Source organism: Chelon labrosus, assembly GCF_963514085.1.
Source record: "Chelon labrosus genome assembly, chromosome: 24".
Lineage (NCBI taxonomy): Eukaryota > Metazoa > Chordata > Actinopteri > Mugiliformes > Mugilidae > Chelon > Chelon labrosus.
Window position 1 is genome coordinate 7,930,528 of NC_140357.1, and position 24,887 is coordinate 7,955,414.

Below are 24,887 nucleotides of genomic sequence, written 5' to 3' on the forward strand. Positions count from 1 at the left end.
ACAAAAAAAATCAGCAATTTGATTCTTTTATTATTCTCTTCTATCCATTATACTTTGCAATTAATTATTTAGTCATAAATGTCAAACATGAAGGCCTGTCACAGTTTTCCAAGCTTATCTTGAACTTTTGCAAATAAAAAAAAAATGTTGCACACTCATTTTCTGACTGCAGCTCCAGAGCAAGGATCTTTGCCAAGATCACATATGTGTAATGATCTTTACTCCTAGTTAATAACACTGCACTTTTATGTAAAGCCAAACCTGTCTTTTAAACTGCTTGCATGGTCACACAATCCTGCATGTTCTCCTGTGGACATATTTAAGGTGAGCTGCAGAGAAAGTGAGAACAACCTTCTAGTTTCAGCTGCATCTAATGATTTCAGCCACTGACGCCATATGGCACGGAGCCCTTTTGGATAATGTGTATCGATGCATGTTTGCATCCGTCTAGAAATGTGTGTGCCTGTCTCTGTGTGCGTGCGTGTGTGTGTGTATGCACACTTGTCCACTATTCAGTCAGCGATGCATGACACAGATTAATCTCCCTGCGTGCAACAGAGAATAAATCACTTGTACATAATTAGCAGGGGCAAGGTTATAACTGACAGTGGGTTTCATCTTAATTACAGGAGGGAAATTTGTTCCATTAATTTTAGTGGGTGTGCACGAACACATCTCGGATTAGTTAATCACACCTGTCACTGTTCTGGTAAATGTTCACAACAACCTGACAGTCACTGAATTTACCTCTTTTGATTTTTAATGATGGCCATGCAGTGGTTGGCATGAAGGGAAGGAGGAGGATGATGCAGGGTTGAAGTGTTAGTATGCATGTGCAGCTGCGGTTCTTGGGCGGAGAGGTTTAAAAGTCAAATCTGACAAGTCATCTGATGAAATAAAATATTGTAATGTGTCAAACAAATTCTGATTTAAAAGGTGTGCTTCGTAGACAAGGCAGCTAACAAGGCATGTTAGCCACAGAAGCAAATGAGTCTTTAGAGCAACAGGAATAAACATTTAAAGCCTCACTTCAAAAGCACAGGTGACTGATAAACCAATGGTTGCAAAACGAGCACATTTTAAACAACACAGCTGCTTCAAAACAACTTAAAGCCAACACCAACAACAATATTCACAACAACGCTTGACCAATATGAACGTTAACAGCTAGCAAAAATATATAATACAGGTGTTAGACTCACGTTTTGACGCCGAAGTTCAACTTCTTCTTCCTTTCATGTCCAAGTTCAGATGTCACGTAATGTCCCATTGTTGTATCACTCCCATATTTGTGTCCATTTTGCTGTTGTGAAAATGTCATTTAGTTTGTTTGTTGGCAAAAGTTATTTTCTCCGCTGCTAGCTTACTGCTAGCTTACTGCTAGCTAAAAGCAAAGCCACGGCCGCGCTTTAGTTAGCCTTCGGTATTAGCAAGCTAATGGTACTAGCTAGCTAACCATCAGTTAAATTTAAATACGGTTGATGATTTATGTGCTTTTGAAACGCCGAAGTACAGCTGGCCTCTCAACATTTCACAGTTTATTTATCCAGAAGCAGATGTCTTCCGAATTTAGCAGTATTATGACATTTACTGCACTGTTTAATATCAAACTACTAAGCGTGTTGTTGACTTCAACTTCTGTTCCAGGGACATTATTTAGGGTGCAATGCCGCCGTTTAACCACACAGGCTGGGCGACGTTCACCAGCCTTATAACGGCTGGGGGCGCTGTTTCCCCCAGTTGAGAACAAAATCAAAAGGTGAGAAAGACACGATCGTAATAATAATGTAATAAAAATAAATAAATAAGTTATTAAAATATATCAATATACTTTGATAATTTAGTTTAATAAAATCAGTATCTGCGTTGTATTTCAATTAAATATATTGATTCAAGTTTTTAAACAAAAACATTTAGACTTCATTAAGACAAACTGAACGGTAAAATATATAGGATAATTTACACCGAATTGCATTTTTTCGATTTTGTGCACACTCCTGCTGGCTCACTCTTTCTGTAAGCTAATTTTAGTCCGTGTGTTGGGTTTTTATTTGACGGCTTACTATGTTATTTTGAAAGCTGGAACCGGAAGTCTTTATCTTATTTGGGCAGGCTCTTCCGCCAAGCCTCTGGAGCCGTCAGCCAATCAGAGCGCAGGAGCGTCCTTCCCGTAGCCACGCGACAACTTGGATGCTTGATCACAAATAGTGGAGCTGCAGTTTCACTCCGTCTCTTGACAGGTTCCCATTAAAAGTAAGGAATAGATGTGATATACAGTGCTTGGATTTTGATGTCGCATATTATGGAGCCACTATCGGCCGTTTTGCTATGTTATTAAGCAAGTATAAAAGTAGAATAAAGCATTAAAGGGTCAGCAAGCGGCAGTTATGTCAGACTGTCAGCTAAGCTAATGTCACGGTTATCTAACATGCAGCAGCAGAGAGAGATAAAGATGTGTTGGTCTGGTCGCACAGATAGGCAAACTATTTAGTTTATGGTTTAGTTATGTTTCTCTGGATGCTTTTACAGGCAGCAACACAAATAAAAAATTTTTTTTTTTTTCACCAATTTATAATCAATGGACGTTGAGCAAATTTCATAATTGGACTGAGTTATTTCACAGGTCATGGCTGGTGCCACAATAATCTGACTGCCCCCTTAAGATTGAGGGTGGTCTGGAATAAAAGTGAAGCAGTCTATATTTAGATCAAGTCAGCCGCAGTCTTTAAGGAGCTAATCTGAGATGAGAGTGGAGGCTAAAGACAAACCGTGTGTGCGTCTCCTTTAATAGTTTCAACTCAGACCCTAGATTAAATGGTGTGGCTCGTTTAAAACAGAATTAATACACTGCATAAAATATGTATTAAGCCACCTGTTATACACCACGGTTGTGCTCACAGTGTTATTATTATCTGGTAATCCATGCTTTTCTCTGCAGGTGGTATTATGACGCCGGTGGTGCAGTTGCTGGGGGGTGCACTGAAGCACGCTGGGAGTGGGGATCTGTGCAGTGTGAAGCAAATGATCTCTGCAGCACGCTGTGTCGGCTCATCTTCGTCGCAGCAGTTATGTGGTTTTAGAAGAGCTGGTGCTTCATCCTGCGCCGACGGTGACCCTCCAAAAGTCCTCATCACCGGTTGGTTTCGTGCACTGACTGTTGTCACTGTTTGTGTCACTTTTCCCAAAACATCTTGTCAAATACTTGCACTGTGGCATTTTGTCTTTATGGTAACTACATCTTCTCCTTTTGTTCTCGTAGGAGGGCTTGGGCAGCTTGGTTTTGGGCTTGCCAAATCGCTCCGGTAAGTCAATTAGTTTCCATAGCCTCTGATTTGAACTATTTTGTCCAAATCATCTCAGAAATGTCATTTAACGTGCTTCCTCACATCAGTTCGCCTTGCTGTTGTTTTTACCCCCAGGAGACGACTGGGAAAAAACAACGTGATCCTGTCTGACATCCGGAAGCCCCCCGAACACGTCTACCTCAATGGTGTGCCGTCATGGATGTTCACTTGCATTCAGAAATTGACATTATTTTCTCCATTACAAGTAGTCTCAGTAGAAAAAACAATGCAGCCTGCCTCCCAACAGCTACAACTACAGTACATACCTTCGAGGGCTTTCTTTCAGTTTCCATTTCCACAGCCGATAGCACTGCTGAAGTGATGTAAAATATGCGGCTGTTCCAGCAACTTTTAAGGCTTAAGATCTGTTGTTTACATGGTTTACACTTCCAATGGACCTGATTTAAAGCAGGAACTAAACTAGAAAAAAAAGGGCTTCTCTTTCCAACAGTTATAACAACTATGAAGAAGTTTCTGTTTTCTGAAACTACCTTTTGAACTGAGGTACACACTCCCACCCACTATTCCACACACATATGCTCACCCCCTCTGCTGTAAATCTAAGGTTATGCTTTTTCTTTTTAGGGTTTCCATTCTCAAATGCAAAACACGTGTACCTCAACCTAAAGCTCTCGGGGTAAAAGTTTCCACGGCTGAACGGCGGCACACTAGCTCAAACACGCCAACTCCTGTGTGTCCTCTCCACAGGTCCATTCATCTTCTCCGACATCCTGGACTCGAAGAACCTCAGGGAGATCGTGGTCAACAACAACATCAGCTGGCTGGTCCACTACTCAGCCGTGCTGTCGGCTGTGGGGGAGAAGAATGTCGCGCTGGCGAAAGAGGTCAACATCACAGGTCACACGCCTCTTAAACAAGAGAGACACTTTATTACACGTGGTTCTGTGATACATTCAGAGTCATATTAACATGTGCAGTCTCTGTTTCTTTTTATAGGTCTCCATAACATATTAGACATAGCAACCGAGCATGGTCTGCGTGTGTTTGTCCCCAGCACGATCGGTGCCTTCGGTCCATCCTCCCCCAGAGATCCCACCCCTGAGCTCTGTGTGCAGAGACCACGCACCATCTACGGCGTATCCAAGGTCCATGCCGAGCTGATGGGTGAGGTGAGACACACAGACGGATTCCCACAGACTTTCAAAGATACTCACAGTCGAGTTTTTTTATTTATTTATTTTTTCTCAGTACTACCATCACAGGTACGGGCTGGATTTCCGCTGCCTCAGGTATCCGGGCATCATCTCCGCTGACTCCCAGCCTGGAGGAGGAACCACAGGTGAGCAGATGTTTTTTACTGTGGCTGCAGTCGTCCTGAGGAGGCGGGCGACGAGCTGCTGGAACGTCTGCTCATCGGTTTCTCCACTTTCCCAGATTACGCCGTCCAGATCTTCCACGCAGCTGTGAAGAGCAGTCATTTTGAGTGCAACCTGCGCAGCGACACGCGGCTTCCTATGATGTACATCGGTATGCCTGACTTTGTACGGTATGATTTTGTTGTTGGCGTTTTACTCTGCTTTACTTGCATTCCACCGATCTCCTGTGTAGACGACTGTGTTAGGGCTACTCTGGAGTTTCTGGAGGCTCCGGCGGACACGCTTATGAAACGCACCTACAATATCAACGCCATGAGCTTCACACCACAGGAGCTCACGCAGGAGATCCAGAAGGCCCTGACTGACCTGAAGGTCACCTACAACGTGGATCCTGTCCGACAGACTATCGGTAAGAATTGTGGATGGAGGAATGAATGAATCCCACACATGATTGGACTGTGCTTAAGTAAAGAATTTGAGACCAGAGGAGGTGGAGGACACTGCCAAAAATCACCTGACTCGAAAGATTGTCACCGTAACCATTGGAAAGTCATGTTTTTCAAGGTTTAAGCAAACTAATACTCTAAGAGCACGGTGACAAATCTGAAAAACATGCTTTCTCCCAAAAAATTCTTGCCGTTTTAAATTTGTGCATGATAATAAATTAAATACTTTTATGCATTTTCAGCGGACGGCTGGCCAAAGGCTCTGGAGGACAGCGCCGCGAGGCAGGACTGGGGCTGGAAGCACGAGTACGACCTCCCGGAGCTGGTGCAGACCATGCTGAATCACGTCGCCGCGGGCAACCGCATGGCACAGACCTCCTGAGCTTTTTTGCAGCATTTCTGTGGCGACGCCATACGAAGCTTTATAGAACACGAATTAGCCTTTTACGCTTATTTATTAAGACAAAGTTAAGTCTTGCGTTAGATCTTCAGGTTGACAAAATATATAGACTTCAATATTGGATGCAAAAAAAAAACATTCCAAACCACTCAGTAGTATATAATTAGATTTGTGATTGTTTTTTGCATCAATCCACAACCAGCTGACCTGACAAGAGACATATTTTCACACTGAATGTACTAAATGTATGTATTTAAGTCAGCCTGCTGTATACGCGTGCCTTAAGGGGCATTTCTGCCAACCTCAAAACCAATAAAAGCTGCACTCCAACTGGTCGCTAACACGTACTGTATTCATCAACACTGAAAGGCTTTACCTCCAGGACTGTTACTGTCGAAGCTGGTGACCGAAGGTAGATGGCAGGGATAGTTATGGGTAGTTAAAGAACTTGTGGGAGCAGCTTGTTGTTCATTTCTACTGATATTGTTTGTATTTAAATTATTTTTATTGTTTCAGAATCGATGCTGCAGTCTCTGTGCTCAATATTTATGAATTCTGAATCAGTTAGTAGGTAAGATGTTTTCTGTTTTAGTGTAAAATGAAGATAAGGACTATTGTTTTTTATGTTTGTTATTTATGAAACCGTCCTTTGCAGCTTTTTCTGTCACGTTAGAAGGATGACTTTAATAAATCCTTTAAAGAAACCTGTTCACCTGATCTTGTGATCACTCCTAACTATGTGCATCAAACACCATAATGTCGCTTTTAAATTTCCAGCACTACAAGTTATACCACAGTATTATGAAGAAAATGTGTTAGTGTTTACCTCCGATAAGTTTTATTCACTGACGTCCTGACTCATCACTCCTGTCTTAGCTTGTAACTTTCTCTTGTTGTTGGATGTCATCATCACTAGAGGAAGAAGCAGTACTTTGCTGCCCCCCAGTGGTCAAAGCCGCCTGCTGCACTTTGAGAAACAGGATGTCAATGATCAGCGTCGCCTCTTCCTGTAGACTCTCCTGTAAATGGTCTTCTGCAGCCCTCACTGCTTCCTGAACCAGCTCCACAATTCTCTAAACAGAGACACAGTTGCCGGACAAGTCATGCAACACATTTCCAAATTCTTTCACCGCTTTTAAGTTTTAATTTGCGAATCGTACCTGTTTGTCCGGAAGCTCGTCCTCTGGGATGTTCACGTCTCCCAGAGTGACCTGTGAGCGCTCTCGGAGATGCCTCAGCTCTTCCTCCTTCTGCTGCAAGGCAGACGCGACTCGAGCCTGATCCTGCAGGGCCTCCCACTCACGCAGATCCATGCCCTGCAGTAGGGGTCAGGTTTTGTGAGCGTTAACTGACCCACCTGGCCAGCCACAAACTGAACCTGCTACAGTGTATACATTCACATTAATGCCCCATGTTGTCTGCTAGCTGTGTCCATCAGGATGTTAATTTAAAAGGCGGTTCCTCACCTGTTCCAGAGGACAGGGTATGGGTGGCACCTGCACCTCCAACTGCAGCTGAACGATGGACATGTCAGTGGCTCCACCTGCCACCGCCTGGAAAAGCCTCCGCCGCGCGAGGCAGTTTTCTACGAAGTACCGGGTGAACTCGTGTTGGTGCACCGGAGTGAGATTCTGTAAACGCTCACACAGCACATCTCTCAGCAGGAAGAGCAAGTCTGGTACGTTGAGATCTGATGGATAGGAGACAGTTTGGAAGGCTCAGAGGAGATTTCTTGACCCAAACTCCAGCAAAATGGGATGTAATTTGTGCTCGGTGACTTCGAAAAGGAACTTTATAATACTGCATGTTTTAATAAGTCACACAGGGGCAATAAACCTACTGTAATTAAAGTTGAAAACAGATGAAACCTGATGGCTACATGTTTAAAATCCTCGCTTACGATCTCCCTGTGAAGAATTGTGTCACCTGCAAGGCCTCTGTTGTACTCTGTTGTTGTTTGCTCTAACCGTGCAGCTGCAGGAAGACGTCTTTGGCGATCACAGCAGCCCGGATCACGTCGGGCCAGGAGAAGCCACGGCCCGCCGCGAACGCGGCAAAGTCGTACACAAACTCTTGGTGGAAGCCCTGCCGCTCGTCGGAGAACTCGGGCCAGGAGAAGTGACGGCTGAGCCTCTGCACACCTGCATCCCTCTGAAAGCACAAGAGCAGGAGTCGTTTGTGGTCAGGAGCAAACATGATTAATTGCACCGGTGCAGAACCAGTGCAGAATAGACTCTGTGATTATAACTGAAGGATTTAATAAATAAGAACTGTTTTAAATTCAACTAATAAGCTTGTGAACTGCCGGCTTGATTGTAATTCAGTCACTTAACAGTAGATCCTCTTAATGGTTGCTCTTGTGGTGTTGTAGTTTTGGTTTTGTTGATCATTTATGTATTTTCTGAATAAATTTTGTACTTTCCCCAGTGAAGTTAGCAAAACAAATGGCAAATTTTAGCATTTAGGACTAGCTGACCATAGCTACATCCTCTCAAAGCTGACCGTGGCTGTTTATAATTCAGACTAGGTTTTAAAATTATCTTGTGGCTCTCAAAGTGACACCAAAGTGAAAACTAATCTACAATGCTATCCACTGTGGAGGACATAGCATCAAGCTAACTCCTCGCTAAGTGTCTTGTGTTTTGATTAATTGTTTCGGCGTTGTAAAAAAAATACCTGACGACATTTGAACCCTACGTTTAAATAATAAAACTTTAAATTTGCGTCAACTAAATAAAACTTAAGTCAGCGCTCGCCCACCTGGAGTCTTGTTATCTGCGCTATTTCATTCTCTGTGAGGGAATCCATCCTCGATAAGGCGACAGTTACAAGTGGTTGCCATTGGAAACGGACGCGGTTGCGTAGGTGGGGCGTACGCGTCCGTTAACGAGGTGACGTTGCATTTACGTAGGACGTCAAGTAGCTGGTGGGACGTTTTGATTACTCAACCGCACACATCTGTCAAATAAAGAGCATTATATCAGATTTAATTGGCTCATCATCCATTAAACATCGTTAAATAGTTTTAGCTTTACGAGTTTCAGCTGTCGCATGTTGTTTTAGAGAGTTTGTGAGAGAGCACCGGAGCTGTCACTGACCATGTAACTGGGCTAATCACACAGATGGCTCATGCTGGTTTAATCCTCTTAAGCACGACTCCCACTCCTCTTCCCTCTTTTCTTCCCCTCTATTCTTCAACCACTTCTCTTCCTCCTACACTTGTTCTCAACTAGCGGGGGAGAAAGAGGGGGGAGAGTCGGGGAGATGCCTAATGTCAAGATAGTAATGAATTGAGGTTGTGTCAAGTTAGAAGACAATTTGTTTGTATATGTTTCCGGTTATGTGCTTCAAAATAAAAGCTTCTGATTCGTTGCTGTTTAAAAAATGTGTTTATTAATCACATAGAAAGTTGAAAAAATATGTATTAGCTTAAATCATTTTTGAATGTTTTAAACTTATTTATATTTAAATATATACACACATATTTTATTTATTATTTAAACATGGTCGACATTGGACATTGGATATGTGATTATCTTAGGTTGGTAGTATATTGACATTATTTTTCTAATATTTATTATTGGCAAAATGTGATATTGGAAGACTGAAAAGGTAATTTAGATTTTTTTTATCTATATGTTGTGCGTATGAACAAATTAACTGGATTTTATTGGATACTGTTTGTAAATTTGGCTTAAAATTGTGACAATAAATCAGATTTTGTATAGTAATTTTATTGCATGGACAATATTAAGTATTAAGCAGTATTTGGCAAATTTATCCAATTTATTTGTCATTTTTTTCCCTCTTTGTCCTCTCTTCTCAGTCTAACTTTGATTAATCTGCCATAATAAATAAATAAATAATCGTCGCTTTACTTTGGAAGTCTAAATCACTCTACTTCCGGTCTGAGCGCCGCTAACTTGCCGCATGCCTGAACATGCGCCTCTTGTCTTATGTGCGATGTCCGGGGGAATCTGAACGAGCGGCGGTGCGCTATCTGGCAAATTTTGGGGGGGTCTGAGCGGACCATTCCGCGGTTCTTGCTCACTTTTAAAATTAAATCTGTTACATTATTGTCAAAATTAGTTTTATCTGGATCTATAATCGACTACTGATCTACTGTCAGCTCCATTGATGTGCATCCATACTGGTAAGATTAGTTTCTTTTCACCTGTTGCTTCACAATCAGTGTTTTGTAATGGGTGTCAGTATTTTGTGTGTTATTCCTCCTTGTGTATTTTTATTATTATTATTATTACAATTAGTTTATGCTGTATGTGTGTGATCCAGTTGTTGGGAAAACGTGAGTCACACAACTGCTTATGGGATAAGTGACAGGGGGGATTGAGCAGGTACACAGAGCAGAGGAGTGAGTGCACTCCACAAGTAGGCCATACAGGTGATATAATTATCTTCATTTAATCTCTCCTTTGCTTTCTCCTTCATTTGCAACACCGACTGAAAATTGTGTGTTGAAATTGTGTCTGAAATTTAGAGGTATTGGTGCAGGGTGAGGTGTCTCCGCCTGAATGCCTTGATTTGTCCCAGAGGAATACCTATTAACATCAACTTTTCCAGAGAGCGGCTCCCTGATGCTTGACTTTGATGCCTCCCCCCTCTCAGCACAGAGGCTACACTCCCATCCCTGACTTCCTGTCTTACCCAGAATCCTCCGAGGAGGACCACCTACTCTTCCTCTGTCTCTCATCAAATCTGTGGAGCAGACACAGAGGAAACAGGGAGTTACATAAGTCGCAGCAATTTGCTCAGCGAGATGAGATGTTGCGTTTCAAGGACATGTTATTACACTAGATTTTTATTCTATTTTTTTTTTTTTACATGCAAGGCTACAAGGCGGCCCTGAACAGCAGTAACAGACTCTTTTGAATTGTACGCTCAGCACTTTCGTGATAACAACCTTGTGCAATAATCCTTCAGTTTGTTGCCTTTAAATGAAAACATTCAGAGTTTGTGTGAACAACCGCTCAAATTATATTGTTCAACATAAAAGGGGTCACTTGAATTGACGAACCCATGGATAATTACCACCCACCTAACAAGCTATTCGGCACATTTTAGCATCTTTTATCTCATTGTTTGTTGTTATCCAGCCGTGCAGCTTTAATATTTCGATATATATATACATTATCACTCTCACTGCTCTTCACCAGTGTGATTTCCAGACATAGTAGGTGCGATAACTGCCCAGCACCAAATAGCAAACACAAAAACCCTAAAATGATATTCACTGGTAGGATTCAGGAGCTAAAAAGCTGGCTAGTTTAGAATGCTTTCGAGTTATAAGCTAAGCTAAGCTAAGCTAACTCGTGGCTGGTCAGAAGTTAATCTAAAATATTAAGTGCTGTGTCTTTTTCCTCTTATTGTAATCATTCCAAGTCATAATGTGCTAATTATCTCCAAAATAAAAGAGAGCAGGTCGTAACTGCATATTTAGAGGGTGTTATTCCCTCGTCAGCCACAGGGGGCAGCAATGAGCCCACCTCCAAAACTCATAAATAAAAATATCGTTAGCCTCATAGCATAAAAGTAATTTATTGGCCACTGTTATAATATCACAAAAAAAGTACCAATGCACTTGCTAAAAATTGTGTTTTTTCTTGTTTTCCGAAAACGCTAAAATATGACTTAGGAAGTTATCCTATGATGCTAACAATTAGCCAAACTTATATTAAGACAAAATGTTATACCTACGTGAGCTGCTCCAGTGAAATTGAAGTAAAATTGCACATTTTATGTCACTACATGTATTTAAAGTCTAAAGCTAGCTGCATCCTGAGCAGACAGCTCGTCAACCAGGAAGTGACGGTATGATTTTTAGCTTTGAGCAAGCATCATCTTGATAATCAATCACTCTTCTACTTTGATTTAACTGGGTCAGAGCAATAACTCGTAGGAAAACAGAGATTGCGACGATCAACTGGTTATGATTTGCCCGTTGTCGTTTTCCGTCCACTCTGCCAGTAATAGCAGTAGTTTGTTGCGACACATTGCAGGAGGAGCAGTTGGTGTTTGCAGTGATTTCTGGACAGGAGGCACCCTGCTGTCAGACAGATTGTCTGTAATCACAATCCTCTCTAGACTAGATCTGTGCATATGTGTGTTTGAGGAAGGGGGGGACCTGGAGTCTCTAGATTTTTAAAATAAAACCTCCACAAACGAATCACTGAAAAGTTATCTTTGTTTCTTCCTCTTCTCTTGCTGGTCTTACCTTATCTTATAAATCTAATTCTAATTTCATTTCAGTCAAATTATCTTTCATGTGATGATTATTAAATATTTTGCCTCGCCCCCACAAATGCAAATCAGCATGTGCTCCTTCTCCTGGTCAGGTGCGGCGTGCATATGAACATCACTTGTCTCATTATCATGTTGGCCTCTCCATAGCAACCCCCTCCTTGTCCCACACACACACACACACACACACACATAGAGAGACACAGAGAGGTTCTTAAGCTGGCTTTTCGTTCTATCCTTGGCCTGGTCCCTCCTCTCTCCTCATTTCTCCTCTCTCCCTCCGCCCCCTCCCTCCCCCTCTGCGGCCGATTACCGACTGCCATTTTACCTTGAGGGCTGTTGAACCGGGGGCTCCGCTGTGCATCCTGGTGTTTGACTCGAGCTGCACAGACAGGCGCCACACACATACGCACAACATATATAAAAACTCCGCACATTTCTCCTCAGCTTTTCCACACCTTCTTGGATCATGATTCCTGAATATGTGAGTAGTGCGACCAACTGCAAACTAGTATAAACTGCTGCTAATTATATTGCTGTAGACGTAACTTTGAAAAATGCTGCTATTAATATTGCCACTGTTGCTTGAAACCTGTTGCTGTAATGCTCAAAATTGCACTTTACCTTAGAACTAAGGAGTCCGGTCTATCAATGAAGATATGCAGCAGCTATTAATACGATCAATTAATCATTCCTGCACATTTTAAGCAAAATTATTTACTAGTTTAACTCCTTAAATGGGAAAGTGTATGATGTAAATTGAGGATTTGGGATTATTTTGTTCTTGTACTGACATTTTGCAGTTTAAACTTCGATAGAGTATTTAAAGAAAAGTATCATTATATTAACAAATGATCAAAATAAACAGGAATTGCTGTACATTTATAGTCCTTTAATCTCAAAAAGTGGGAATGAGAGGAAGACAGAGTGGACTTATAATACGGTGATGTGTTTGTGCGTGCAGGCTGCAACCTTACATGATAACGGATTAAGTTGCCTGTTTGGGCCTCAGCAGGGGGAAAAGGTTTTTACTTGTTAATTTCTTGGCTTGTGCATCTCCTTCTGTTTTTCACCCTGCATCAAAATTATACTCTCCTGAGTCACTGTTTCATTGGCTCATCAGCTCCACCAGCCTCATCATCTGCCTCTGAAAACACCAGAAGAAAGTGCTTCGCAAACTATTTGTAAATGGAGTTAACTTGTGGGCTAAACATTTGCATTTCCCTCAAAAATAAAGCCATATTTTAGATGTAATGTTGTGAAGGCAAACTGAGCTGAAGAGGGATTAAGAAGAAGCGTCACGTTGGGAGCACCTACAGCTAAGAGCAGTGATTTGGCCTCGTCTCCAGCCTCATTGGATTTAAAGGCCTGCTAAGCCTGCTGATAACATTCACCTTTTTGTTTTTTGTACATAGGTTATTGAAAGTCATTACAGTCAAGGGTCACATGACAGAAAATATTCTAGAATATAAAAAGCGTAGTCTATAGTCTTTGCAAATTTTGAAGTTTATACCACAGTCTTTTTCCTCCTTATATCAAAAATGCATGATTTGGGGATGGTTTTTTTTATATGCTGTGTCAGCATTTATGAGATATGCAATCTCACACAAATGCCCACAAGCCTGTGAAGCCTCTCAACATTAAAGAGAAAAAAAATTAATTGTTAATTGCATTGTAAAAAGGTAAAACATTATGCAAGCTGTTTAAGTTTATGTTGGCTGCTCGGAGGCAGGGCAGAAAGTTTCTACATCCGTTCCAAATAGGATTTCTAGATGTGTGCCAGGCCACTCCACTAAAAATAGGAAGCTGTAGGAAGCTCACTCTTTATAGATGTGCATGTACCCGCACTTAATATGGCTAGTTTATTTTCCTGTATGCTTTGTATTATACTTTGATTTTTAGACATTTCAGATAGGTAGCTTGTAAAAAAAACTCTTTTTATAAGGGTTTATTTTTGGGGAAATAATTTGGATTCTTCCATTTCTTGGTCAGTTAAATAACAGTGAGTGTAAATCATGACATTAGGGTTACTTAGGTAAGAAAGCATTTACCTGGCAGCCTTTGAGTTGGACTTTGGATAAACGTGTTTCCCTGTTTGAGCCAAATGCCATTTGCAACACCTTGATGTGCCAGCTCGTCCTGTTAGTGGATGTCCTGTCCTGAATCCTCAAACCCTGATAATGACTTGTGACCTTCTGAGTGTGACTAGAAAGTGTAAAAACAGAAAAACACAACATAATACATACAAGATAGTACATACATAGCAAAAATAATCTTTTCAAAATGTCCGAAGTATTATTTTGTTTGCACGTTTGTGTGTGTCCTCCAGGTGTATGTGAGATCCCGCCATGCATTCGGTCCAGACAGCGATGTGGGACCCCCGTCCCCCGTCTAAGCATGCCTCGCCCCTCCCTGCGCCGCCCCTCTCCAGCTCACGCCTCGCCCGTGTGACCACAGCCACCCCGGCCAAGCGGATCACCTTCTACAGAAGCGGCGACAGCCAGTTCGGGGGCGTCAGGATGGCCATCCACAAGCGCAGCTTCAAATGCTTCGACGCACTGCTGGACGACCTTTCTCAAAAGGTTAGTGGGGCAGGTTCCACAGCTGTGATGGAGGGATTTCTTTTGAAGCAGACTGCTTAGATTGATGTGTGCTGCCCTTTCAACTTTTCACCTTAGTAGGGGCATTACATCTGCTTCCTTAAATTTTCATGAAAGCCATTCCTCTTTTCCCACATACAGGTGCCCCTGCCATTTGGCGTGCGGACTGTCACCACCCCCCGCGGCATCCACACCATCAAACACTTGGAGCAGCTCCAGGACGGGGGCTGCTACCTCTGCTCTGACCGGCGCCAGGCTAAGCCAATAAACATGGAGCTGGCTTGCAAACGCCCGAGCATCTGGTACCATCACAGCCGACGGCCACAGAGGCCTGAAGCCTCACCCACGACGCCACCTGGCCATATGCATTTGCCATACAAGCAGCGACGAATCCTGCTGGTGAAAAACAGCGAGCCGGGGATGAGGAGGAGTGTAGTGCTGAGCAGGAGGTCAGCAAGAAGCCTGAGAGCCTTTCTTGACGAGGTGTCTGAGGTGATGCAGTTTCACGTCCGCAAGCTCTACACTGCAGAGGGACGCAGGGTAAGAAAGGATTTGTATTCTTTCTAATATAATGTGTATTTGACATTTTGCAAGACAGCCAGTTTAGTAAAAGCTCTTGACACTGTGGCAATTCTTCTCCAGATTGACAGCGTGCAAAGCTTGATGACCTGTCCTGGCGTGTTGGTGTGTGTCGGGCGAGAAGCCTTCAGTCCATTGCTGGTGAACTTCATTCGGAAGAGCTCAGAGGAAAAACTGCCTGGTTTGAGCAGCCGGTCCTCTGGTCTTGGGCCCCGGACTCCTGGAAATGGGGCCCGATCCCCTGCTACTCAAGCAGTAAGGTCGCCCCCTCATGGAGCTCAGTCCAGGGCCAGCGAGTACAGCGAAGGACATGAAAGCAAGAAAAATGGTAAGCTGACATTTTTGATGAGACACATACAAAAAAAGTAGAAAAAAAGTGATTTTAAATATACTTTTCTGTTTTTCCTTTCAGTTAACTTTGGCCTGGAAACTAAAAAGAGCATCATCCACCCCCGCTCCGATTCATCAAACCGCTCCGCCCGTTTCTCTTTGTCTTCTGAAAAGTCATATGGCAACGGTGTCAGCGCCTGCTCTCAGTCCAGACCGGCCATTATGAACGACGACATTGAAAAGCGTGTCCTGGTCAACAAAGATGGCAGCCTCTCAGTGGAGATGAGGGTGCGTTTTCGCCTCCAAAACGACGAGACCCTTCAGTGGTCCACTCAGATCAAAAAGTCCCCATCTCTGACCAATGAATGCTGCCCTCTGGACCAAGCCGAGCCCCATTACCTGCAGCAGGGCCAATCAGAAAGCTGCTCTGACCCTGATTCCACGTCATTTGAGCCAGAGGTTGTGGACTATCCCAGCCAACCTTTACAGTGTGTGCTGGAGGGTAACGGCTGCCCTTGCTGCTACCAGAGACAGGAACAGCAATATGATTTGTGGGAAAACCCTGCGCACAGCCACAAACATCCTCCGGTCCCACCTCCACATAGATCCACCCACACTATGGTGAGACATACTCACTCCTCTAGCTCTTCCTCATCATGCAACTCCAGAAGGGTGGTGCGCTGCCGTGCACGACTCTCCAGTTGCGGAGGTGGCTCAGGTTCAGAGCAGAGCCAACTGGTCCAGAAACAGATGTGCGTGACGGAGCAGGTTGAGCACAGTGTTGAGGTGGAGCAGAACGGGGACACGCATGTTGAGGTGTGCAAGGTGAGCCGTTGCTGTAGTCGGAGTGAAGTGGTCACCATGGATAGCAACCTTCAACCCCTCAGCAGAAAGTCAGTCGAGGACGAGCTAACGATGGAGGGCCAGGATGATCGACCATTGTCAGCGGTTAGCACCTCCTCACATGTTCTTCAATCGCTGAAAGAAGACCAGGATGATGAGGAGGATGATCTACCACCCAGCGCCTCACAGTGCTGCCACAGCACTGAGCCATCGCCAACCCCTGAGCCTCACCTGAATGAAAATACACCAAGCAACGTGGTGGCCACTTCCGTTGCAATGTCTGCATCCTCTTCCTGTCACTGTGAAACTGCCACCCCGCACTCAACAGTTAGAGGAGATGAGGATGCAGCTGATGATGAAGAGATAAAGAGGGGTGCCAGTGGCTTGTCCAGTCGCACAGGACTTTCAGCAAGTTCTCGGAAATCAAAGGCATCCAGTGTGTGCCTGAACTGTGGGGGCTGCAAAGGTGGGTGCTCTAAATCCAGCAGCAGAACTTCACGGAGGTTCAATCATTCCAACCGAGCCTCTGCAACCCCCGCCTCTCCTCTCCCCGACCAAGAGAATACAGACAATGCCGTTGACGATGCTGCCTCTGATGATTCAGCCGTGTCAACACAATCCAACAAGTCCAATCTCACCAACAACGGGCGCCTCTCTGCCTTATCGAATGTCTTGGAGGGCAGAGTAGCCAGTGCCATGTCCAGAGCATCCCACCCTGAGTCTATGGGAGAAGAAGAAGACAGGGCTCCTAGTGCCACTTCAGCCACAAGCCACAGGTCCACCAGATCACACAACTCTGGCGGTAACAGCTGCACAGCAGAAATAAATGAGGAGAGAACCCCCAGTGCGATGTCAGCCAAGTCCAACCGGTCTGCCAAGTCCAGCAAGTCTCACAAGTCTAAATGCACAACTGAAGCTCCGGACTACAGTTCAAGAGAGGAAGCAGAGGGTGAGAACACTGTGGAAAGATCAGTCAGCTCTTTGTCAGCAAAATCTGGCGCTTCAAAGTCTCATAAGTCAAATTGTCAGTCAAGTACCAAAGCTGCATGCCCAACTGAGGACACAGCTATGGAAGAAGATGACACAAACAAAAGATCTCCCAGCAGCCTCAGTGTTAAGAGCGGAAAGGATGAAAGACCCGATAGTGTCCTTTCAGCCAAATCTGCTAAATCAAATGTTTCAGCAAAATCTGGCGCATCTCAAAGGTCTAGTTGCAGTAATTGTGCAAAAGCAGTGTCTCCAGTTGGAAAGGCAGCAGATGAACCCCTCATAGAGTTGAATGGAAAGGATGAAGACACTGAAGTAGAGGAAAGAGCCGCAAGCGCAATGTCAGCAAAGTCCAATCTGTCTGCCAAGTCTAATAAATCCAATAAAACCACTAAAGCTTCAGAAAGGTCACCCTCTCCCAGGTCAGATGCTGGGGGAGATGGAGAAGTAAGGGCAACAAGTCAAATGTCTGTCAGATCAGCTAAATCAAACAAGTCTGCTCAGTCTATAAAGTCATCCAAGTGTAATGGCAATGCAACTGAAAATGAAAACATTGTAGAAATGGAAAGGGCAGTCAGCGCAGGCTCCACCAAATCTTATAAATCTAACTGCAATGGAAACACAGACACAAATTCTGAAATAGGAGACAATATAGAAGAAGGTGAAAAAGCTGAGGACAGGGCAGCCAGTGCTTTATCTGTTAAATCAGCCTCCTCTGCAAAGTCTCGCAACACAAAACCAGAGGTGGACCAAATTGCGGACAGAGGCCCCAGTGCCATGTCAGGGAGGTCGCACACCTCTGCCAAATCCTCCAAGTCCCAGCAGTCAAAACATACCGCAGCATCTCCAAATCCAAATGATGCTGATGTTCCTGTTATTGAGACAGATGGAGATGAAAAACAAATCGAAAATCAAGAGCGGGCAGCAAGTGCTTTGTCTGTAAAGTCAAAATCTTCAGCGAAGTCCAGTAAGTCCAATTCTAGCAAGAATCTTTCGAGTGCAAATGTTGTCACCATTAAAACACCAGAAGGGGCTGATGAGGAAAGAAATGAGACAAAAGAGAGATCACCGAGTGCTGCATCAAGAAAATCCAACATTTCTGCTGCAGATGAAAAGAAAGCGGATGATGGTAGACCAAAAAGTAAATCTTCTGGGGAACACTCAAATGGGCAAACACTTTCGCCCAGGAGAGCATGTTCGCCACGGACCCCCTCACCTAAACCTCCAGTTGCAACTCCCAGACATTCTCAGTCTCCTGCGCAACAGTTGCTCCCTGACCCCGGTGTTGAAGAGACAAGAGGGCCCAGTGCCTTGTCAGTTCATTCAACAACCTCTGCTAAATCCGACAAGTCCAGGTGTCGCTGTGGATTGGAGGGAGTTAAGCGAAAGGATAAGGAGACTGAGAAAACAAAAGAGAATGAAGATGTGAAAAGTGATAAGGCGTCTGAACGAGCTGCCAGCGTCCTGTCATCCTCATCTAAAAGACAGAAGAGAGAATCGGGTGGCACAGAGCAACCTTCAAGACGAAACTCATCAGGATCTGTTTCTCTTGGGTTGCCAGAAGACCAAGAAACAGCCGACTCAGACAGCGGTAAGTCCACTGTTTCTTTTCACAAAAACACTGTGAGCCCAGAGCCCAAAAGCCCAGAGGAAGATGCGGAGAGAACAAGGTCCGCCATGTCTGTGAAGTCCAACGGTAACGGCAGAAAAAGTGCTTCATCCCAAAATCTTCCACCAGTCGATATCCCCACTATTGAAACTCCAAGTGAAGATGGAGGGGAAAAGGGCGTGGAGCAAAAGTCAGAAAGAGCAGCCAGTATAATTTCAGCCAAAAGTGGCAGGTCTCATAAGTCTTCTTGCAAATGTGGTGAAAAAGCTGCAGCTCAGATGCTTAACAGTGAGGCTGAAGAAAAGGCCACTACTGCTAGCACAACCAAAGACGGAAAAGACGTCGAAACAGAAAGTGTGAAATCTGCAGGATCTACAAAAGCTAGCAATCTGGACGCCTCCAACAACAGGGCCTCATCTGCGATGTCGTCAGCAAGTGCTAAATCCCGGAGCAAATCTCCTGCAAGTGCCAGCACAAAGAAAGCTAATGTAGCTGATCCAGCAAACAATGACACTGAAAACCCTGACCTCAGTAGACCAGCTAGTGAGGCCGAAGAGGAGGAAGATATTGCAGACAACAAGGCAACCCTCTCTCAAAGTACTTGTTGCCTAAGGCCCAAGTCAGCAGCTTCACCTCACTCAGAGTCAAAAGTAAAAGCCTCAAAGAAAAGCAAAGGAACGGATTCAGTCAAGACTCACAAGGACAAATTAAGCATCAGTGGCAGTGTCAAAACATCTGGTTCTCAGATGAAAGAAACTCCTGTCAAATCCTCAAGCCCTTGTCCCGCACTCAGCACCAGACCGTGCAGCAAAGTGGAGACATGTAGTGAAAGCACCCTGTCTCACTCACTGTCTGCAGCCGACCTGCTAAAAGAAACCATGGCACGTCCACACAGCCGGCAGTCGAAAGGCAGCGACAAGCCCAGGAGCGAGAAAAGTGGGAGGTCTCAGGGAAGCAGACACCGTAAGGATCAGGAACTGACACCTGCCTGCCTGCCCAACGCTTCCCCCAATGAAGTTGTAAGCGATTGGCTGCGGAGCATTCCTGTTAACAGCAACATGCTTGAAATTGGCGATGAGCTGAATGAGGAAGAGCAGAATGCGAAGGAGATGGCTGAGACCCCCGGAGAAGAGGTGGCAAAGGAGGAGGAGAGTCTTGAGGATGACAAAGTGGAGGAGAAAGTTGGGCCTGAAGAGGAGCAAGGAGAGGATGAAGCTAAATGTGATGCAGCGCAGAAGGAGAAGACTTCAGATCCAGCTCCAGGCAACGCAGGAGGGACTTCTCGTCCCAGTGCATTATTGAGCGTTGATTCTCTTCCAAGGAACTTGCAGTCCTCCGCAGCCGTGATGAAAGTTCTTCTGAGCTCCTCTCTGGGTCGATGTCGGAGCATGCCAGAGGTAAGCAGGTTATCTCTTTTATGTAGAAATATAAATTAAATTGCATATTATATACAGAATATATAATAAATCACATAATCTGTGAACATTTGTTTACTCATATAGGTGTCTCCAGTTTATGGACGTAGACTGAGCACATCAGCCAGGGGCCTTTTGGACTGTCTGACACAGCTTCAGCTTATCGAGCCTGCAGTGAGTCCTGGTGGTGAACAGAAGGACCGACAGCAGCAGTATGACGACGTTATGGGCATCCTTCATTCCCTGTGGCTCACTGACCCCAGGAAAATTGAGACCAAGGAGGGAAAGGATTGTGGCCCAGAGCAGGTGACACCACCAAGGTCCTCCTCTGGTGTGGATATGAGTAGCGGCTCTGGTGGATCAGGAAAGGACAATGGAAACCAGGGAGAAGATGAAACGCCGCCGAAAGAGACGGAGTCTTCAGTGGGAAAGCTGGTGAAAGAGGCAGGAGATAATGAAACCAAGACAGAACCAGAGGAGGCATCAGCAGAGCAAGCTAAGGAAGACACAGAAGAGGAACCAACGCAAAGTGAAGAACAAATTGCAGTCCCTCAAAGTCTGGACAGCCCAAAAACCACTGAGAACCCTTCGTCGTCGGACAAGAGCTCCGCCAACAGCAGCTCCAAATCCCCCACTGATAACGAGCGAGAGACGATGGAAGGCTCCAGCTCGGGTACGCCACCGACTGTCCTGCGAGCGCCCTTGTCCAAAAGACTGTCTCAAGATCCCGATCCGGTGTGGGTACTTAACCTCCTGAAGAAGCTGGAGAAGCAGTTCATGAACCACTACGTTAACGCCATGGCGGAGTTCAAAGTTCGTTGGGACCTGGACGACAGCCTCATCTTGGACACCATGATGTCCGAGCTGAGGGACGAGGTGAGCCGGCGCATACAGAGCAGTGTTGACCGTGAGATGAAGAAGATAAAGAGTCGAGCTGGAAGATCGCCAAGGCCACCGCAAGGAGGGAACCTCTCCAGAGAGTCCACCATGACGGATAAGAGGCGTCGAATGTTGAAGGTAATTCAACGACAAGTCGACTTAACACTGAACGTGATACTGCTGCTCGACATGAAACTGATGATGATTTATTTCTGTTTCAGATCATGAAGAACCAGTCTGTAAAAACCGCCGACTCTCTCAGCGACGGAGAGTTGACGGGTGAGTTCAGCGACCAGCGGAGCGACGACGAGTACTGCCCCTGCGATGCCTGCGTGCGCAAGAAAATGGCGGCGCGGCCTCTCAAAACAAACTCGTTGGCCGCCGAAGCACCGGTGATGATGGAGTTTGACCTCCTCAAGATACTTCAGCTGAAGAAAAGCCCGGTGCCTGCACCTGTACCTGTGGTAAAACCTGTAGAGGCGAAAGGCGACAGTATGGTTGTTGATGAGGAGGAGAGGAATTTAGAGGTAGTCCATGAGGAAGAGGAGGAGGGGGAGGGTGAAAGTAAAGAGAATATCAGACCTGCTATTGTATTAGAGGAGACGATTCAAGAGGAAGATGAGGAACAAGAAGAAGATGAGGGAGAGGCAAGAGAAGAAGAGGAGACAGGAGGTGAAAACGAGGGAAGTAGTGCAGGAGATGAGGAGGAGGAAAAGGGAGAAACAGGTGGTGAGGAAGGTAGGGAAGAGGAGACATCCGATAATGAACAGGAGGAGGAAGAAGAGGGAGAATGCCATTGCCAGTCTGGCAGAAATGAGGAGGAGAGTGAAAAAGAAGAGGCTGAGGAAACGAGAAACAAGACAACAGATGACGAAGAGAGGGAGAATTCTGAGGATGAAGGAGAAACAGGGGAGGATGACACGGGGGAAGACGAGGGAGAGACAGGGACCGGGAAAGAGGACGAAGAGAGTGACAAGGACACGGTGAAAGAGGCGACATCAGGTGAAGGAGACACCACAGAAAATGGAGAAGAAGAGGAGTGTGAGGGGTCTGACTCCAAGCCAGAGGAAGAGGAGGAATCTGGGGAAACGGGGGACGACGACGCAGCGACGCCTGCGGCGGACGAAGAATCAACGCCGGTGGAGGAGGGGAACGAGAGTGGGTCAGCCGAGGCGGAGGAGGAAGACGAAACAGGAGAAGGGAGTGAAGAGCAGGAAAAGGAGGCGTCTGAGGAGGAAAGCGCCTCACCACAGGTAAGCCGGACATGAAAGGACCTTTCTCCGTCCTGTCAGACTACACTCCCAGATCTCAGGATCACTTTTTGGCGAGCATCGTATTATCTTAACTGCAGGACGACGACCCAAACTACCAAAATAGGCAGACCCTTTATACATAATGCTCAGCAAGTTTACAAAATGCACGATCTGGAAAACACCATCGAACCTGCGAGAAGTAAAGACTTGTCCCACATTAGATCTCCGATTTATCCATCGAGTTATCTATTTTAAAGCAGCGCTGAGTCCCTGAACATGACCAAATTGTGCTGTGCCTTAAAGAGGACTTTAACCTACTGCGGCCTCACCACTAATTCTAAGCCTGTGGGAAAAGATAATCCCGCCATCCAATTAGACAGCCTGAACAAATCTGTTTTGTTTGGCAGCAACGCGGAGCTGCCAGACAGACGGCAACTGTGTCATAAAGAAAACAGTTTCCCACCTTTAGATCAATGTGTTCGCAGGTCAAAGCAGGCCATACTGCAGTCTAACTGACTTAAATAACACCCATTAGTTCGGTTCTTGCTGTGTAACGGACTTGTAGCTGTAATTACTGACACTGCTGCCCCATTAGTACCCAATTTAGTTAATTACAGCTGCTCAGGAAATAATTTACGGTCATTTCGTTTAACCCTCAGGACCAGGGCACGGCTCCCGTCTGCGTGACGGAGGGAGAAGAGGCCGATGCCGAAGACTCAGACGCCGACAGCAAACGTCTGAAAGAGGGAGACGGAGACGAGGTCGAGGAGTTCAAGCCCGAGGAAGAAGGCGAGGATAGGATGAAGGGAAACAAGAAGGAGGACGGCGCTCTCCTGCATCAGTTCACCAGGACCTCAGTGGAGTCCCAGCCCGGATCCTTGGAGGACGTCGACGCGAGTTTGACCCCAAATCCCGCGGACTCCATAGCAGTACCCAAAATGGCTTCAGGTGGTGGTACGGGACACAAGAGGAGCAGATCACCAGCAAGGGTCAAACGACGCAAACCTAAAGAGGGCGACGACCCACTTGATGACTTTTAACTCACTGAGAAAACAACGATTCACCGTCTTAGTAAACATGAGGTCAGAAACTCTAATAAACTCACTCTTTCAGGGATCTCCCATTCTGTAGGTTTAAAGACTCACTTGAACACTTGAAGCACTTTATCACTCCACATCTGGCGTAGAAGAAGAAGTCACGGTGATTTACACCACAGCGCAAATGAACTGTAGAAAAGCTGAAACTTGAAACCACCACCTCATCCTACGTAACTATCTGAATTATATTTATAATGGTTATTTGTATGTTAGTTAGTTAGTATGTATAATATATTTTTGAAACAACAACAACAAAAACAAATAATAACTGCCACCTTCAGGTGTAATATGTGAACTCAAGTTTTGTGTTCAGTGGACCGCAGGTTTAACGATTTATGAAATCATATAGCCATTACAATACCAAGTACCTCGTTTTAGATGCTGTTCGACTTTAGTGTTTGACAGAACCGATGTGTCAATGCTGTGTTTATTTATTGTCTCACTGAGTCGGTACTGGATTCTCATTGGGTTCAGACAGCACAGCTTGCATTTAGAAAGGTCACCTAGCTATTACTTAACCACCTGCTTAGATCTGTACACTGTTAATAAGTCCTCTGTTTAAACCTATACACGCTCTGTGATGTAATCTGATTACTTTAAAGAAGTTTGTTTGACTTTTTTTTTTTTTTCGGAAAGTATGCATGTTCGCTTTTATGCTGAGAGTTGATACCTCTCTCGTATCTGTACGCTAGCCACAGCCAGGAGATGATTAGCTTATTTTAGCAAAAAACGTGATGAAACTACACTGTAAAAATCACACGTTGAGTTTTTATTATTAGCTTTGGGTTCAATTTGAATTGTTATTGACCCCATATACATAAAACAGAATTGAACTGATCTGAATTAAGCTAAGCTAGCTGTTTCCCTCCGCTTTGAGGAGCTATGCTAACACAGCTAAGCTAATCATCTCCAGGCTTTCGCTAATTATTCGTGTTGCCTTCAAACGGTGTCGTGTTTGGCGCGTTCACGAGTAAACTCGATACGCACGGCGCCCTCTTGTGGTATTTTTTACTAGCGGGAAATTTACAGAGAGGCAGCATTTTTTCCCCGCAGACATGAGAGTGTTATTATTTAACTCTTAGCAAGAAAGTAAACATGATATTTTCCCCTAATGTTTCAGTTAATTTTGAATTATTTACTCATTTTAAATTTACAAACTTTATTCAAAATAACGTACTGTAATTTAGTAATCATCTTTAAATATTTTTTTGTTTTCCTCTAAACATGCTTATATGTGTGAACTGTATTTCACAATACATGTATAGCCCTTTAACCGTGGTCATAATGTTGGTGCATTTCTTTTCCCAGGGACCTAGTTCCTAGTTGCACAACAGAACAAAATGTGACACGTGAGCGTATATTTGTGTGTATTTACAGGAAATATGAGGAGACGACGGTTTGAATTCAAGGTTGATTTTATAGTAAACCTTTCTCTGCTGCTTCAGTTAAAGAGCTCTCCTTAGGTGCGTGTTGCTGTACATGCTGTCGATTCAGGTGGGGTTTGCATAAC

At 44.7% G+C, this 24,887-nt stretch overlaps 3 protein-coding genes across 4 annotated transcripts; 2 read left to right on the plus strand and 1 right to left on the minus strand.

The window, feature by feature from the left end:
* Positions 1 to 2,263: 2,263 nt before the first annotated feature.
* On the plus strand, positions 2,264 to 6,279 carry LOC311509007 (L-threonine 3-dehydrogenase, mitochondrial-like). Of its 2 annotated transcripts, XM_084574020.1 has the most exons (9): positions 2,264 to 3,136; positions 3,260 to 3,302; positions 3,420 to 3,490; positions 4,053 to 4,202; positions 4,302 to 4,474; positions 4,554 to 4,644; positions 4,740 to 4,832; positions 4,914 to 5,090; positions 5,370 to 6,279. In XM_084574020.1, the coding sequence occupies exons 1-9, from the start codon at positions 2,923 to 2,925 to the stop codon at positions 5,507 to 5,509; spliced, it is 1,152 nt and encodes a 383-aa protein (XP_084430146.1). In that variant the 5' UTR covers positions 2,264 to 2,922; the 3' UTR covers positions 5,510 to 6,279. The 2 variants fall into 2 exon arrangements, with proteins under 2 accessions (XP_084430146.1, XP_084430145.1); XM_084574019.1 differs by having other exon boundaries at positions 4,740 to 5,090.
* cUnh8orf74 (chromosome Un C8orf74 homolog) lies at positions 4,628 to 8,888 on the minus strand. Its single transcript, XM_084574021.1, has 6 exons — positions 8,288 to 8,888; positions 7,495 to 7,678; positions 6,994 to 7,217; positions 6,688 to 6,843; positions 6,354 to 6,600; positions 4,628 to 4,766 (listed from the first exon to the last, which is right to left on the minus strand). Exons 1-5 carry the CDS (start codon positions 8,333 to 8,335, stop codon positions 6,400 to 6,402), a joined length of 813 nt encoding a protein of 270 aa, XP_084430147.1. The 5' UTR covers positions 8,336 to 8,888; the 3' UTR covers positions 4,628 to 4,766; positions 6,354 to 6,399.
* Positions 8,889 to 14,024: 5,136 nt separating this feature from the next.
* rp1l1a (rp1 like 1a) lies at positions 14,025 to 23,320 on the plus strand (the record flags this gene model as incomplete). The annotated part of the gene is made up of 7 exons (XM_084574774.1): positions 14,025 to 14,367; positions 14,527 to 14,925; positions 15,028 to 15,292; positions 15,377 to 20,130; positions 20,236 to 21,165; positions 21,249 to 22,280; positions 22,940 to 23,320. The coding sequence occupies exons 1-7, from the start codon at positions 14,134 to 14,136 to the stop codon at positions 23,318 to 23,320; spliced, it is 7,995 nt and encodes a 2,664-aa protein (XP_084430900.1). The 5' UTR covers positions 14,025 to 14,133.
* Between the last annotated feature and the right edge of the window lie 1,567 nt (positions 23,321 to 24,887).

Coding starts and splice junctions, on each gene's coding strand:
- LOC311509007 (XM_084574019.1), top strand. CDS start 2,923: ATGCTTTTCTCTGCAGGTGGTATTATGACGCCGGTGGTGCAGTTGCTG. Junction 3,137..3,259: donor TCCAAAAGTCCTCATCACCG/GTTGGTTTCGTG, acceptor TTGTTCTCGTAG/GAGGGCTTGGGCAGCTTGGT. Junction 4,645..4,739: donor GCCTGGAGGAGGAACCACAG/GTGAGCAGATGT, acceptor CCACTTTCCCAG/ATTACGCCGTCCAGATCTTC.
- cUnh8orf74 (XM_084574021.1), bottom strand. CDS start 8,335: ATGGATTCCCTCACAGAGAATGAAATAGCGCAGATAACAAGACTCCAG. Junction 7,679..8,287: donor CGCAGATAACAAGACTCCAG/GTGGGCGAGCGC, acceptor TTGTGCTTTCAG/AGGGATGCAGGTGTGCAGAG. Junction 6,601..6,687: donor ACGAGCTTCCGGACAAACAG/GTACGATTCGCA, acceptor GTCTCTGTTTAG/AGAATTGTGGAGCTGGTTCA.